This window comes from Ambystoma mexicanum, chromosome 4q (assembly GCF_040938575.1).
Source record: "Ambystoma mexicanum isolate Mex_15411 chromosome 4q, UKY_AmexF1_1, whole genome shotgun sequence".
NCBI classification, from domain to species: Eukaryota; Metazoa; Chordata; class Amphibia; order Caudata; family Ambystomatidae; genus Ambystoma; species Ambystoma mexicanum.
In genome coordinates this window covers 395,598,169-395,615,888 of record NC_090928.1, presented here as the reverse complement: position 1 = coordinate 395,615,888, position 17,720 = coordinate 395,598,169, and the positions used below count along the sequence as shown (strand labels likewise).

At 45.4% G+C, this 17,720-nt stretch overlaps 1 protein-coding gene across 1 annotated transcript in view; it reads right to left on the bottom strand.

Annotated features, from left to right (window-relative positions):
* RYR2 (ryanodine receptor 2) overlaps window positions 1-17,720 on the bottom strand; it is a 3,854,281-nt gene that overhangs the window by 2,695,614 nt on the left and 1,140,947 nt on the right. The window contains exon 13 of the mRNA XM_069607971.1: window positions 3,870-4,034. Coding sequence (XP_069464072.1) covers window positions 3,870-4,034 — 165 coding nt within the window. The remainder of the gene's footprint in view (window positions 1-3,869; window positions 4,035-17,720) is intronic.

The window sequence follows — 17,720 nt, the reverse complement described above, 5'->3', positions numbered from 1 at the left end:
AATCTGTGATCACCCCTTCAAGCCTCTTCCCCTCTCCTGACTCTCGTTCCCCTCTCTCGAAGTATCCTCACTCTCATCCCCTCTCTTGTGGTATCTTCACTCTCTTGGATTAGCTTTACTCAGTGTATAGGGGTGCGTCTCTTAGATGACTCCTTCAAACTGGGCTCACCCCTTCTCGCCTCTTGGCCTCCAGAAGTAGTCAGGCTTCCCACAGTCCATTCTTCACTGAGGAACATTAGGTTGCCTGACCCTTTTCACAGGCTAGTATGGGCTGCATTTCTTCCAGCTCCTATGGGCTTCTGGATATGAGGGGTGCAGGCCTCTTCTCCCCCTCTGGGTTCAGCTAGGCTCTCCCAGGTGTCCCTCTTCAGAATGGCAGGGTTGCTATCATGCACAAGGCAGCCTTCCCTCCCCTGATTTAGGCATCTTCTCTGCTGCTTTACCTTAACCAGTGAGACAGGGAACCTGTCCCCAGCTGAGACAACTTGCAACCGATCTGGCTCTCTTTTTACAGTCCTTTATCCACTAGCCCACTACTGATTGACTGAACTGTCCAGCTTCACCATTTGTGGAATGAGTGCTTACCTCGTAAGCCTCCCAGGGTAGGTCCCCTATTGGTCAGTTTGAATATCAGTTGAACAAATTAAGAGTTCCAATTCACTTTACTATATAAGGGCTTTTCTCCAGGGTAGGTGATAGGTCTGTGTTCCTCTTACTCTGTGAAATAAGTTGTTACTTTATTTCACCAGGTCTTTGGGGTTTTGTAATTATTGTTTCATTAACTTAAATTCAATGTACCCACAGTCCTTATGGGGGATTGAACCTGAGTCACTTTACAAGAGAGGCAACAATTCTACCACAGCGCTATTTCAGCTGTGCTGCTATTCAGTTGTGAGGGAGGCTGAAGCCTTTTCCTGCAGCTGATAAGTGTTCTACCTCTCTCCATTCTGGCATTGCATCTCGCTGCATGTCGCCGGCTTGTCCAGCCGCTTTTCTTGTCCACAGTGCGCCGTAAAGTTGCTGCCATTCTCCCACAGGGTTTCAGAGATATATTGTTTGTGTGAGTCGAGGAAAAACCTCGATTTACCAGAGCGATCAACAAGTAATTTGGTCGAAAGGCGAATCTTGTATTACAACTCAGTTCTCCTGGTATCACAGTCTTCCAAAGTGCTGTTTTTAAAAATATGTATTTGAATAGTCTTCACGAATATTAAACACGTTTCTGCTGCAGGTATGTTTGTGAAGTTCAAGTGAAATATATCAGGTGCACCAATAATTACTCTTGTATGTGAGCAAACACATATGGTAATCTACTGAAATGCATTTTGCAGGTAAAATAAAAGCTTACCTATCAAGATTTGGAGTGAAAACTTAAAACCAATATTTTTGAAATTTCATAATGGATTTTGATTTTTTGTTAAATTACCCCTCAGTGACATTTCTCTGGAAAACTTTTGTGTTCATCATTTTCTCACGCAAAACGTTTGCTTGGTTATTTTTAAGTACCTGTGAAACAAGTAGAGCCCTCAATTATATAATCTTCACATATTTTGCAAGGCAAGTCTCTCACCAAAAGTTAATTTGTAGGCTACTTTATAAGCAAAATGACTTTTTAGGAAATAAAGAAACCCAATTTCATAAGCAGTTAAACATAATATTATCGCTTTTTCATAATAAGGATAGTTTGTGAGTTTATACGGCTGCATCAATAGAGGAGCCCACTACCAAACTCCACAAAATAACTCGGATTTATGTGTACATTTATTGAGTATTGAAACTACACTGAATACATTGGTCTCTAAGCAGACATAATATTGTTGGAGTTCTCTAGTTTTAAGTCAAATACAGTTCTCTTCCAATTGAAAAAGATGTATGTGGACACTGAACATCTAGGAAATGTATAGATCAGTCGTATTAATATTTTCCTGCAATTCTTGACTGCTATCTACAGAACTTCTTTAAAAAAGATAATCTAGTGAATCATTAATTATTCAGACTAGGGTATGGGCCTTACTCTGAATGAATACCCAGATAAACATTGGTCACAAAACCCCAAAACCTCAAATAAGTTTTGAAATAATTGAATGTATTACCCCTCCAACCAATGTGCAACAGTAGTTCAGGCACAGTTGGTATTATTATTGAATGATGGAAAATCTTGTTTTAGAATTGTGATGGAGATGGTAACACACTGCTCGACCACGTTCATTAAGACATTATTATTGGAAAGCCAGTGAGGCTTAACTGTGCAGAGTCAGAAAAGCATGCTCTAATGGCCATAACCCAACTATTCGTATTGGGAGGACAAACCTTAGCTGTCAGCAGTGGGCATCAGAACAGTAGCTGCATTTTCAGTAATGTGAACAGAAGCTTTCAAGGCATAAGAACCCCCCTGGTTAGTGTGGGTACTATTGGATAGTTTGGTGACGTGAATTCTTATGAGGATTCTGGGGTTGTGCTCCCTGCTTTATATGCTTTTTTTGTTCAGTGTATGTCCCTTATGGTATATTTAGTTGTCATTTTTATATAATTGCTGCTCTGCGTTTACATACCTTTCAGCCAGATTCAAGTTTTATAAAAACAGATGACGTAATTAAAATATTAATAATTCTTCGCATTTTGCAAGGCAATGTATTTTGTCACACAAAACATTTTCATTGTAAGTAAAAATGTCAGAAACAAAGCGCTGCACAGATTGTGTCTTTACTAGCACAGACCACAAGCACGACCCAAAATGATGGCGGGCTTGCATATGTTTTTACATCACACGCATATCAAGACAGCAACATAACAATGTTTATTGCCTTCTAAGCATCTATGTATGCACTGCCAAACCAGGCAATGGAATGAAAAAGTCTTTCATGTGACAATCACAGGTATTTATTTAATGTATGATATTGGAGTGCTTATATGGCACTTTTATCCAAAGCCCTTGAGAGTAAAATAATAACAATACAATCTGGGCCTCATTACAAGTTTGGTGGTATCTCTGCTGTAAATCTGCTGAGATACCACCAAACAGATTTACCATTACCGCCACTTGGTCCGGCAGAATTACCATCGGATTGCAAGTGTGGTATGCCAGTGTTAGCCCCCATAGTACTCCATGGGGATTTCGGTGGAATTACCACCAACGGTAATTACGGTGAAAGGACAGTTTATTGTTGTTAAGGTGGCAGAATTACCTCCAGCATTTTGCTGGAGGTTTTTCCTTCGCCTTACCTTCAAACCCATAGTCTGGCAGTGCAGTAATGCGGCAGTAATGCAGTGGTTACCACTGTTTTCGGCCACATTGCCAAACTCATAACAATCAAATGACAAAATCAAGAAAAGGGAATCTAAAGTAAATTAATCTTGAACTGTTTTTTCTACAGAGAGAGAGAGGGACAGGAACGAATAGCAAGAGGGAGAGAATTCCAAAATTTATGAGCAAGGAGTTGAAAGGAATGAAAGCGAGAGGCAGCACAAGGAGGATGAGCCATCGCGAGAAGAAACTGGGAGTCAGAGCAAAGGTTGCAAGCAGGATGATAGAGAGAGATGAAGGAGCAGAGATAAGCCGGAGCGAGAGCATGAATACATTTGAATGCCAAACAAAGAAAGGTGATTTTGCAGCGCCGCTGAACAAGTAACGAGTTTAGACGGGCAAAATAAGGAGAGATATGGGACAACAGAGGTAAGCAGAAAAGAGTCCTGACAGCTGACAGCCGTCAACAAACACAACATCCTAGTATGTGTCAGTGAGAGGAAAATAAATAACAGCGTGAATTCATTTGTATGCAATTATGTTCACTGTAGCCATGAGAACCCTGTGCTATGCCTATGCCCTGGCGACAATGAGCCACATGCATTTGTACCTCTGCTCTGCTTACCTTGCGTTGCACGGCTCCCATCCTGACAGATTTGGCATCCACAGACTGATATGTGAGCCAGAGCCCTGTGTCAGCATGCTGGATGTAACAGACAGAGTCGCCATATTTGATTTCTGCCGCTCCCATTCCTTCCGCCTCTTTCCTCATTCCTATATCCAACTTTTCCTGTTCGTAAAAGGAAAGAACGCAAATGTTAAGGACCAAACTGCATGCAGAGAGCAGACATTTTCACTTCCATCTTGAAGTGACTTCAAAAGGTTATCTTTTGCAATGAAATGTGCAAACTGAGGTATGATGCCAAGATAGTCTAGTTTCAAAATGTTGATACCTGTCCTTGAGCTAACTGAAATACATATGCTACATGAATTAATTGAATAATGCATGAGTGTCGATTTCCCGAGACCGCAAGGTGTAGGGGAGGCATGCTAACACAAGTATGACACTGACACAAAAGTTACATTTTGTAAAGACTTTAATTAATTTTCGGGTTTAGAGAAACTCCTACTTTGCTCTATATCTAGGATGGAAGTAGTCTCTACCATCAAACAATACATAAAACAGTCCTAGTTAACTCTGTCAAATCAAAATGGCCTACACTAACTAAAGCTAACGCCTGCCCGATCTCTTGTGCATATAGTGTATAAAGCAGAACATGTATGCAAAGGAAAATCAGTGTTAGAATATAAAGAATAAATGTGGCTGAGTCAGCACTCCACCCCATGTTAGACAGCAAAGAGTAAGGCGGTCCCCGTAGACAGGATGACACATGCTGGCTCAGGTTCTGAAAACAAAGGCAGTTGAAAACGTGGCTCGTGGCCCGTCTCGCCTTCCATGTTAAAGTCTCTCTTTCAAGCTATCAAATGACAGTTCAACAAAAAGTTCACGCCAGTCTCCCTCAGTCGAGCTCAGACCTTTCAAAGCAAAAAGTTCACGAAGGTATCCCTCAGTCAGGCTCAGACCTTTCAAAGCAAAACGTTAATGTAGGTCTCCCTTAGTCGGGCTTGGACCTTTCAAACACAACACTTGCAGGGATTCCCTTCCCCAAGCTTAACTCATATCCTCTAGGCATTCCCTTCCCCAAACTTATCACACTTCCGGTCAACCCTCAGTCAGGCTCGGATGTTTTCCTGAAGTCGAAGACTTTCGAATGTGCTTGGATTTAACTATAAACCTCTGGAGAACCACTTGGACTTTCTCTTCAGCTCACACTCTTGTGTTATTTGCCCCAGTGTCTCTTGGTCTGGGTAGTCTGATGTCATAAGCACAAAAGTTCAGCATTGACCTTTTTAAGTTCCCACTTTTCACCAGGGTTAACTTTAATCACTTCGCTTTTTGTAGTACATTCACTTTATCAAACAAAAACAATTCACCTTTCACTGAGACTTTCGAGTGGCCTACTTCTTTTCACCAGACCACTCCGCTACTCAGTATCGCTGGTTTCACAGTTGTCAATAATTCAAAGTTCATCACAGATCAACCTTTTGTTGCATCTCATTAACACGGATGCAGCCTTCAATTGTCCGATATTGTGTTGCTACTTCAGTCTTTCGTACACACACACCAGTCTTTCATGTTGCTTGCCAACTCCCCGGCTGTGTGCATTTCTTTCTTGTCTTTGCAGGTTAATTCACAAGTCAACGTTAATATCACAGGCTTCGCCTTGCCTCCCCAACTCTGTCCTTCACCCGGGTGAGTCGCTGGAGTCCTTGAAACACAATGCAGTCTTCTTGTTTTGGATTTGGCCACCTCCACGTGTCATTCATGGCCTTTTGGAGACAACAACCTCATGCAGCTAACTGCTGGGGTTCTCTACCCTTTGCTGTCGTCCCTCAGTCTGTCGCTCTGCTCCAGTAGGTTCGCCTTCGCCCCAGAATTTCTGCTCTTACTCGTGTTCCACGTTGCTCAGAGTGCATCTCTATGTTCTGCCTTTTATCTGTGCGAGGGGAGCTAATTGGTATCAGATGTATGCACTTAAAGTCAAGTGCCTGACTTTGCCTGACCCGATTAGCGGGACATGTCCGATGTGATATGTGAGGGTTAGCCTCTTTACTCTCAGTTGCCTTCTTCCACAGCCCAGTGTTTGTGTAGAATGGGGGCGGGGGAGTTGGGACATTGGAGAATCCTAAAATAATAGGATGGGTAATGTGTATGGGGAAAGGGGGGAATACTGTATCTCACCATCGGTTGCCTCACCCCCACTCCCCGAAGACACGTCATTCAGGTGATCCTCCCACACTGGTCCACCCCCAGTAAATGGATCCAAAAGTGATGGCCGTGTCCTAGCCACCTGGATGACAAGTCCCCGAGGACTAGCAGGTGAGACACCCTTTGGTTTCTCACACAGGATACACCTGGCTCCTGCAAGCAAGCAGTGCACTGACACACACACACAAGCACATACACCTGTCTGACTCTGCACAGACTCTCCTGATGCTTGTTGCAGAGGATATTCCCCCAGCATTAATATGGAATGATTTTATGGTGCTCGGGAAGATGGACTAGCAGTTGCACAAGGACAGTGACAGCTTTTTATTTATTGTATTGCTTATATTGCAATCCTAGCTCAAGAGCAGTGGAGAGCTTTACACTAAGAGGGTGCCGGATTTGGGCTTGCCATTTTATACAGTAGTGCATTACTGCTGGTGGTGGGAAAGAGGGATTTTTTTTCATTCGGCAGATATTGTTCAAAGAGTCATGTTGGAGTCACGTTGTGAAAAGACAACAGGCCTGATTCATGGAATTATTTGCTCAGTGCAAAGTGACTTTGCACCTGCAAAAGTACTCTTTGCACTGTGAATTAGGCCCAGTTAGCACAATGCAAAGAATACTTTTGCCATGCAAAGTGACTTTGCACTGCAAAAATACACTTTGCACCACTCTGTGAATCAGGGTGTTTGTTAGCAGTGCAAAGTCACTTTGCACTGCGCTAATAATTCCATGAATCAGGCCCGACGTCCAAGAAAGAGCTGTGCACATGGGTCTGTGATTGGTGGGAGTAGAACCTGTAGGTGACTTACTACTCTAAGGAAAATACTATGTTGATGCTGTGATTTGCTATCTGTTCCATCAGCAGCCCAATTGTTTAATTGCAAAGTACATGTTAGACCAGTAGTAGCTATTTGCACTTTTAATACATTTAGGGCTCTGCTTCAGCCTGGTGACAGTTGTTGTCTGTCCCAGAATTCACTTTCACTTTCGCACCTTTTCCTCTGCCTGCATTCCGCCGAGAAGTAGCAGGACCTTGGTTCACTGATCCTTTATATAGGGCCTCCATACCGGGTTCCAGGACCGGGTTCCTCATTGAAAAAACCCATCCCCATTTGAGCCCCCATAGGGCTCAATGGGAATGGGGAGGAAGCTAATAACGGACCCGTTAATAACGCACCCGTTAATAACAGGCCCGTTATAAGCTCCCTGGTCCACATATGCGGGACCCGCTTAGGACGTTTGGTCTGACCAGACGTTCTGAGCGGGTCTCGCAAGGGGACCTCGTAATAGGGCGTCCCGTAATGAACGGTGTCGGTCGCGTACCGGCACCCTTCATTACGGGAGCGCCAGGGTCGGAATGAGGCCCATAGTCTTCTGAAAAGCAAAAAACACAGATGGTTTGCAGTGGAGTAACTTTGCTGAAAATATTCAGGAGGGAGGCATGACATCTAAAGGAAACGGGACCCTGCCAAATGAGGGGAAACAAAATGGTGTGCCACGAAAGTTGGGGAGACAAACACCTGTGCTGCCCCCTATAATTACACCCATGATGGTGTGCGATCACAGAAGCACATTCCAAGCTTTCTGTTAAAGGACAAACTATTTGGATTCAAGTGTCAAAATAATGAAGTTTGGCCAAAGCCGAATATCCTTTTAGCCGGAAATCATCTGAGTATTAATTCGAAGGCGAATTTCGGGGCACCCCTAGTTCTGATAGCCTTAGTGAGTGAATAAGAGGGCTTGATCTACACCACTGGAATGTATGTCAGTGCAGGAGGCCGACTGTGAGTGGCCGATATTTCTCATTTCCGTTCCAAGATGGTGAAGTTGGTGCTCTGGCGAAGATCTAAGAGCAAGCTCTCTATGGATAATCACATGAAACGCAAAACAAATAGGTGTATGATAGCAGGTTCAAGTTGCTGTATGGAGAGCTTGTCAGAAATAACATTTGCAACTAAGTATGAAAGACATTAAACAGTGCAGATCAAAAATTGTGATACTGCACTACATATAGGGTCACTCTGAATCACTATACAAAGAATATGAAGGCATGAAGACGTATTACCCCACTGATGAAGCAGCAGCCGGGAGTCCGATTTAATATCTCCAGTTTTCCCTACATGACGTCTAGAATACTATCAGGTCTCAGACAGGTGGGAAAGCAGCGGGCCTGGATAGAATCCTGCTAGACCTATTCAAAGGTGAACCAAGAATATGGGGGCCAATCCTATTGATGGTCTTCAATGCCTTACTTGAACCACACAAAGTCCCTATAGGTCCCAGGCCAAGGTTTCTGCACTGTATGGGTCCGAGATCTGGGGTTGCAAAAATACGAAACCCCTGTGTATACATTTTTGAAGTCTATCGTGATGCTTCCGCAAAGTGCCACCAATGCGTTTGTGTGCTCTGAATGTGATATGGTTCCAATTGACAAGGTGGCAGCCTTCCGACCTGTCTCTCATTGGCTGCGGATTTGGCCTGACCCACAGCTCTCTAAGTACTGTGAAGCCATGAGCCATATAAGGCCATATAATGACATTAGTTGGTGGCCATTGTATTCCCTGGCTGGCTCATGTTAAACGATGTTTGATTACTTTGGGCATGAGACAATATTGGGACGACCCATAGGCAATCACAAGAGAGGCCATGACAAAGGTAAAATTGCAACCTGCAACATTCTTGCCAATCTCTATCTCTGGGCCCTGAATATCTGGTACACAAGGGTAACTATGATTATGAGGGTTACCTCGGTATCATAACCCCCTGTGTGCTCGGGGACTATTTATAGAGTTTTGTTTGGGTTGCCTAAAAGTCCAGAAATTCATAATGAACTGGGCCAATTTGGCCGACAGCAAATGTCCTATCTGTGGGGCGAGGATGAGTCCTTGATGCATTTTATGTTTATGTGTGATGGTCTGAGACGCTTGAGGCTCATGCATCTCAAGCCATTGCTCACATTGCATGGGATCCGGACACGGAACAAGGCCATGGCTTTCTGCAAATCAACGCACAATTCGGATGGTGTTTATTTCGTCTCAAAATACATTTATCAGGCCTGGTTTAGGAGACTGCCCTCGGCCAGACTTTAAGTAGTCATCGGCTTATGAGGGCAATTCCCACTGCTGCTGATAGAAATCTCAATCTGATATTTATTTGAGATATTCTTATTTTATGTAGCAATGCATGATAAGGAACCTGCACAATGTACGATTGTGAACACCCGCTATTCCAAGTGCAATTCTGATGTGTTTTGTGTGTTTAAGGCATATTATCGGACATGCCTAAGGTGGTATCTGCACAATTGCTGGCTGTGGCATCCATCCTAAAAGGCCACTTAAAGCGATAAAGAGAAAGGGAGTATCAGCTTTGACAGGCCTTAACAGTAAGGGGCATTGCGGTGGAGTTATCTGCCTTTCAGTGCACGACAACATTCGACTGCTCTGCACTGGGAAATCCACAACACAAAATACTTTGCTGGCGAAAGCAGCCCTCGCTTTGCTTTGGCCATGCAGCTCAGTGTGATTGGTTAATGACAAACAGAAGCCGGTGACTGACTTTGTGTGTGTGTGTGACGCCACTGATCAACATAGTATCGCCCCAGCATGCATTCAATTGCATAAGGTCTACCTGCTTACATGCACACTCAGTGAAATGCAGCTAGGCAAGTGGAGCAGAGTCACACAACCTAACGCGCAATGACGAAGCCAAACTTATAGGCCTCATTACATGGAAGGCGGTAAGGGTTAACGGTCACCGGTAATGGTACCGGTGACCGTTAACCCTTACCGCCTTACTACTAGCTCCCTTTGCGGATTGGTACTTTAACGCCTGCTTTTTATCAGGCGTTAAAAACCAACCCGCAAAGGGACCAGGGTGCTAATTACGGTACCGCAATTTGTGGTGCCGTAATTAGCACCTTCCCCATTCCCATTATGCCCTATGGGGCAAAAATGGGAATGGGGAAGGGCAATGGGGGAAGGGGGAATTACCGCCCCGCCAACCTTGGAATAGGGCGGTAATTCCCCTTTCCTCCAAGGCGGTGCCCGTATTTTACCGCCTACCGTGTAATGAGGCCCAATGTATTTGTTGTAGTGCATGTACGCAAGCAAATATACTTACACAAAACAAGGATAGCACTCAAGCAGAAACCACATGCAGTCACCCATGCACACAGAGGCAGGATACATTAAGGCCCCCGTGCACAATCCCTATCAGGCTGTATAGGGGTGCACACTAATAATGATTCATGATCAGCATCATGGTCTATAGCTATGACCGACCCCCAATAAGCAGCGTAGGAACTAATCTACCCCAACAGGCACTATAGGCAATGGTGATCCCCAGCAGGGAGCATAGATATAGCAATGACTCTATTAAGTTGAATATATCTGTCTGCAGTAGGCATAGTTGTCCCCATTAGGCAGCATAAGGATTTCTACATTAGTTACTCCAGGGTGTAGCTACAACATGGAGTATATGTGGCAAATGAACCCTACCATCCACGATGGGCATTCATGACTCCCATCAGTTACTGCAGGTGGTAGCCACATTATGGAGTATATGTGGCAAATTAACTTCATCACCCAAGGCAGCAATGCCTCCCATTAGTTACTGCAGGTGGTAGCCGCATTATGGAGTTTATTTGGCAAATTAAGTTCATCATGCACTAAGAGGCAGCAATGACTCCCATCAGCCAGTATTGCTTTGTCCAATTAAGCAGAATATTCGGATCTGGGTTGTCTGATCGCAAACGTTTTGTTCAAGGGTGGACTGTCGCAGTGTAACTGCTCGGGCCTCCGTTTTGGCTGTTTATTAAAAACGAGGGCCTGATCAATTTCTGTCCCCTTGCTGCCAATGTTAAGGATGCGGGGGACACCCCTGCACCCCCAAATATACCAAACATGGGGTGCGGGTGACACCCACGCAGCCCCTGCTCCTCAAATTCGGTATTTTCAGCCGTGACCAAAACGATAACACCCAAATCGAACAATACGTCCACACAGACAGTTTTTTTGATTAAATTGGATGTTACCGTATATTCAGCAAGGATCTCCATCAGGTCGTTGCAGGGGCGACCAGGTCATCAGATATCAGTGACCGAGACACTTCCTTCAGACCCCCACTCAATGTCTTCTGCCTCCTACCTGCCAAAAACCGCGCAACGCAGGACCACTGTCACAGTGTACAGCATGCCGCTAATGTGGCGGTGTAACGGGATAGCATCACATGCAGATCCTGCAGGAATAAGCAGCCATCGCCACCATTGTATACTGCTGGTTCCTGCTCCCGCACCACGGTGTGCAACTCCAATTTAACACTCTACAATAGGATGGCGCCCAGGCGAGAGGGGGGCAGATGGGATGTTTAATATTAAATCAGCAGGGGCAAGGGTTCTGAAACAGCTCAGCAAGGATTGATGCTTTTCTTTTTTTTTTTAACATTAAATGACCAACACAGGTCCAGGAGAAGTTTTGAGGTACAGGGTCTGATGGGATATTGATAGCAAATTAGAGGTAGTGAGACCACCGGACTGATTGGATTTTTAATATTAGATGTTGAGTGCCACAGGAGCGGATTGCATTTTGAATATATAATGAGTGAGATTGGCATGACATTGTGACTAAGGCAAAGAGGCTAATAGAATTTTGGAGAAGCCAACAGTAGCGCTGTCTAGGCACACTTTGCTTTGCACGCCAAGCGATTAGGAAAGTACCTGCCACTAACATGGACACTGGGAGAACACAGACACATCATATCACAAAGATTGAATGAGGGCATGAAAAACACTAGTAGTGACGCGTGATGTTGTCATTTCTCGGTGAAGGCCAATGAAAAGACTAAGGGCCTCATTACCCGGTAGGCGGTAAGGGCTTATCGGTACCGGTATTTTACCGGTACCGGTAAAGCCTTACCGCCTTACTACGAGGTCCCTTTGCGGGTTGGGGAATTTAACGCCTGCTTTTTGCAGGCGTTAAAAACCAACCCGCAAAGGGACCAGGGAGCTAATTACAGTACCGCAATTAGCACCTTCCCCATTCCCATTATGCCCTATGGGGCAAAAATGGGAATGGGGAAGGGCAATGGGGGAAGGGGGAATTACCGCCCCACCAACCTTGGAATGGGGCGGTAATTCCCCTTTCCACCAAGGCGGTGCCGGTATTTTACCGGCATGGACCAAGGTGCTAATAGCACCTTGGTCCACCGCGATCCGTGTAATGAGGCCCAAAGACATTTATGTATTGGGTATTTATAATGCGCCTATACACAAGTGCTGCATGCCACAATATTCCACTGCAGCCTCAGTTACCAAAGTTCACTTCAGCCAGACCTAAAAATGAATGGCCGCCTTACACAAATCTGAACCTGACGTTGAAAATCTTCTGATCCAAAGGTCCAACGCTAAGAGAATTGATGACTTCTTCCCTCAACAGAAGTACTGCCTCCTCAAAGTACACACAGGGAATCTGTAACAACATCCCTGCATGTAACACACTTGCCAATTCACTTGTAAAGTTCAGGAACGCCACATCTGTCCTCTTTTGGAGGGAATCCTCTAGCTCTTTCAGTACCTGAACCTTATGAAATATGTCCTCGTCCGCTACCCCATTCAGGTGCATGATGGTTAATCCCCTGCGCCCCCGTGCTTGATCTACATCTCTTGTGCTGTTCTTATCCTAACAGCTGGACTGCCCTCTGTTGCCCCAGATAGGAACGCATTGTAGAAGTACCCATATACAATACATATAACTGGCAATCTGTTTGCCCAATAGGGATGGCAGAGCAGTATCTAATGGAATGCCAGGAAGGCATTGCTAGAATCCAAGAATTCTGCTGCCCAAAGGAGCAGAAAAAGGTCTGATATTGTTTTCTAGTCTAACTTGTGCATGAAAACAGAGGCGTCTTTAGGGGAAGGCAAAAGGGGCGTGCACCCCAGGCTCCCACCTTGGCACCAGGAGACCTCCCACCACATGGATGCTTTATTGAAAAAAGTAATTGCCCATTTTTTACCAAGCCTAAATACCACAAGACATGAAATGGTATCGTGTACTGCTGAAGGTTTGAGTCTGCTGTCAGATGTTGTTGACGATTGTGTTCCAACCTCATCCATTAATCCTGTAATGCGGCCTGTGGTCGCTGTAGTACAGTTTGTGAATTCACTACAGCACACGTCGTGTAGAGTTGTCACCTTTCTGTGGGGAAAATATTGATCATGTGCAATAACCAAAGATGAAATGCATATTATCCAATATGAGTGTCCCTATGACTCAGAAGGTAGCTCAGTGTGTTAAGTACTTGTTGCGCAGATCACTGTTCATATGCCCAATCACAGTACCAAATCCTGGCTATGCCCACTCAGCCTTTCCTCTCTCTGAGGTTGATAGACTTGAGTGTACTTATACTAATTATAATAGAGGCAGATAGCCCAGTCCAGGACACAAATCTTAGGCTTCAGGCCGAACCTTACTAAAAGGATAACTGCTTGTCAACCTATGAAAGCAAGTAATTGCCACCACATTGAGAGCTTATCCGACAACCATTCCAAACCTGCCTCGCCCCAAGGCTCAGAGGGAAGGAGCTGCAGAACCCTAAAAACTAGAGGGGGGTTCAAAGGCGGGTGTATAACCTCACAGGGAGGATTCAGTAAAAGGAAGGATTTCAGAAGCCTAGGAATAAAAGGTCTTTACTATTTCAAGGCCTTCTCAAGAAATCCTAAAGGCCCTAACAGCCGCCCACTGAATCTTCAATGTAGTCATAGCCGAGCTCTCTAGAAGAACAGCAATAATCACATTAAGAGGTGAACACAGGGGGTGGATTCCCCTTGACCAGCACCATTATTCGAAAAAGATCCATGATGCTTATAAAAGGGTCTGGCGAGAGGTCATCTGGACAATAGAACATCATCTGTAACCTGGTCTGAATGGCTAAACCCCTGCCTTTCAAGGTCCACGCTGCTAGACCAAGCATGAAGAATCCTGAGGCCAAGTGCAAATGGGGTCAAGGGGAAAGAGAGCTGCCTCAAAGAGGTAGGGGGTTCCAGTGCCTCATACTGGTGCAACGTAAATGAAGCCTGCCCGGACCCAATATACCTGGGGCTACCAACACCATGCGATGCTTCCACTTTCTGCATATCTGATCAGCCCTGGCAGTGGAGGAATGTATGGAAAAACAAACAGAAGGTGACTCGGCCATCATACATACACCCATTCACACCCGATCTGCACGGTTCAGGAATCTCAGACATTACTGGGGACCTGAGCACTGGAGCTGTCCACAAAGAAATAGATATTGGGACACCCAAACCTCTTGCAGGGCATCCTGAAAATTGAGGGAGAGAGGCAACTATACATGGAGTAGGGGATGGATCTACCAAGTTGATCTGCCTCTGTGTTCAAGACATCTGGATAGACTGGAAGGCTGCTACATGCATCTCTGCCCATTACAACATCTGGCAGCTGCTTCCCCCAAGGAGAGAACCCTTGGCCCCATCTGCCTCTTCAGGTAACCCTTTGTGATGGTGTTGTCCTTATATAGGAACACAGCCCATCCTACCAGGAGAGGCTGAAACTGGAGCAAGGACAACTTTACTGCCATCTATTCTTTCCAATTGGATGACCTTGACAACTGGGACAGCGACCATTTCCCCCAAATAGAGCGGGAGAGGCAAGTTGCCCCCCACCTTATCCCACTGTCATTCATTGCCCCCATCTCTGGAAGTGGAATCCTCAAAATAATTCCTGTCCCTCCAGGGAACCTTCCTCTGGCCACCACTGAACTGATCCCCAAATGTCCTTTGATACTGGTATCAGGAAATCAAAGTTCCTTGAAGCCTAATTCCAATGGTTTGAAAGGAGCTGAACTAATAGCTTTAGGAGTGCACTGGCCCAAGAAACCTTAAAAGCTGATGCCCATAATTTCCCATTGAACGGTGAGACAATCTTGGTTGTGGCTGTCTGGGCCACCAGTAGGATGGTGCTACGTGTTAGGGCTATGGCTGGAGGGAGGAAATCCTTCCCAATGTCTGTTTGAAGCAGAGTCCAAAAAAACTCTGTGTTCTCATCTGTTAAAATCTATGACTTTCTGAAGTCCATCAGTGGCTCAAAGGATGTGAGACTTGCGCATGACCACTCAAGTCGCATCTAGAGCTGCCAATCATGATGGGACATAGATCAACAAGTTGTCCGCATAGGGATGCCACCAGATACACTGGCGATGCAACTACCCTATAATTGGTGGCATCATTTTAGTAAAGAGCCTCTGAGCTGATGGAAGTCCACAGGGACGCATGATGAACTTCTAATGATGATTTTGCATAAAGAACAGAGATACTCCCAGTGACTCTTCCCGGGTATGCAGTGAGTAGCCATATAGAGAGCAATGCATGGTCCTGTGCTTGCTGTGTTGCCTAGAGGACTGGCCTACAACTTGTAGGTGCCCTGGCTCTATGCATCTGTGCAGCATTCTGCGGCATCCCCGGCATACGCTACCGGGTCCTGACAGATGCAGCACGAGAGAAACCTCAAATTGAACACACCAAGAAAAGGAAACCACTCAACATTGGTTTTACCTGATTAGCATCTTGCCTGTAATCTTCTTTTGAAACTTGTGCTTGACCTTTTTGCCTGTTAATTGAATTTGCCTCCGCCTGCCCCTCATGCTGTTTGCAAGGAACTTATTTTATCTTCCAGTAGCAGACTCCTTGGCTTGGTTACTTGGTTGTGCCTGCACCTGCCCATCCTGCTGTTTGCACAGAACTATTTAGATCTTTTGGTTGCTAACTCTTTTGCTTTTGTACCTGGATTTTTATTCAGCCGGCCCCTCATACTGTATGCACAGACCTACTTTGATCTCCTGGTTATTTGGCCACTCTTTCTGTTTGCTCGGTCTCATTGTCGCCTCGTACATGGACTGCAACCGTTATATATCTACATGCACTTGCTTTGGAGTAGCCCCCCTCTTCAGTAAGGACCTTTGACTTTACCTAAATTGCCCGATTGTGCCATTCGGTCAGCTCCCTTGCGGTCTCCCCTTTGTACAGCTTCAGTCAATCTGGGCAGTCCTGTTGCCCCCTAGTTTGTGTTCACCTCTCCAAGGAACTGGACCCTGGATCTCCAGGTGATGCATGATCTGGGTTTGGAGGGGAGGGGAGAGGAGGACTCTCAGCTCTCACCACATTGCTTAATACCCCTTGTGTACCCATATTCCTTCCTGAAGTTTCTTAGCACTTCACTGCTATGCCTCCTCAGGAATACTCCACCCAATGAGGGAGGGAGACAGGTTGGGGTAACCCCGTAGTAGCACTCTGGGGACCCCTTGTCCAGTCCTGTTCTGTGACAAGGTCTACCTTCATGAGGAATGCTCCTGAAGATAGCAAAATAATAGTCATATTTGCTGTGTCCATCTTAAAGCACACATTATGAGCGTGTTGAAACTCTTTGCGGTTAAGATGAGGGGAAACCCTCCTGATGACATGGCCGGTCAAGTGGCACAGCGAGTAGAGTGCTGCTTTGACATCTGTGCAGAGCCTGCTAACACAGGTTCAATCCCGGCAAGGCCAAACTCAGCCCAGCAAGGCCAAACTCAGCCTTTCATCCTTCAGAGGTCGATAAATGAGCACCACACACCGTGGGTAATAATAAGCAGCGCTCAGATACCTGAGGGTTCGTAGCGCTATATAAATGCCAAATTATTATTATTATTATTAAATACTCAAGTAAAAGCATCTGTTCCTTTCCTGCCAGGAAACCTGTATGATGTATTTCTTGGTTAAAAGATCCTGATGGCTGGACATCAGAGCTGCTTTGTTCCCACACTTTTGGGAAGGGGTGTGATTGGGGCACCCGGTGGCATTGGAAGAGTGACAAACGTAGCCATCACATGCCACTTTGCAAGCCCAAGGGCACGAAAAGACCTATTCTTTTTTTCTTCTTTTTGATACATTTATATAGCGCTCTTGACGAACTAAATCGTATCTAGGTACAGAATAGAGAGATCTGGAACATCACAGATCAAAAACACAAACAAAACCTGCACAGAAGAGGATCAAATCGCTAAGCACATCTCAGCTCTGAGTTCCCGCCCTATTCCCACACCTGACAGAGATTTCGTAGCCAAGCAGCAACCTGACACAAGCCCTTTGGCTCCAAATAGTCAGCACCTCTGAGGGTTTCCAGGAGGGGATTGTCTGTCCTTTGTGAATGATGGGCACACCTGACTTTGAAATCTCCATCTAGGTCTGGTAGAATCTGTTTTCTTGACGCATCTATTTCCCAACCTAAGGCCAGTCCTGATTTCTGAGGTCCCGCTCTGGCTGCTCGTTGCCTAGCCATGACATGTTTTGCGTACAAGGTCTCTGTCCTGTCCCCAAAGGGCTTTTGCCTCTGAAAGGACATGTTCTTCTGACTGATGTCTGACCTCCATTCTCTGATGTAAATAGTACAACCAGCTGTGACAGCCGAACACGCTGTCAAGACTGCAGTGGTGATACCATCCATGCCAGTTTCTGACATAATATGCACCTGAGACTCTAAATCATGAAGTACTGTGGAAAGTCTTTCCTAGTTTTCAAGGCAGAGGAGAGGCTAGCTAAGTCCTTCATCGTGGACTATGGTAGGGTCACTTTGCTTTCTGCCAGTCTAAAGAACA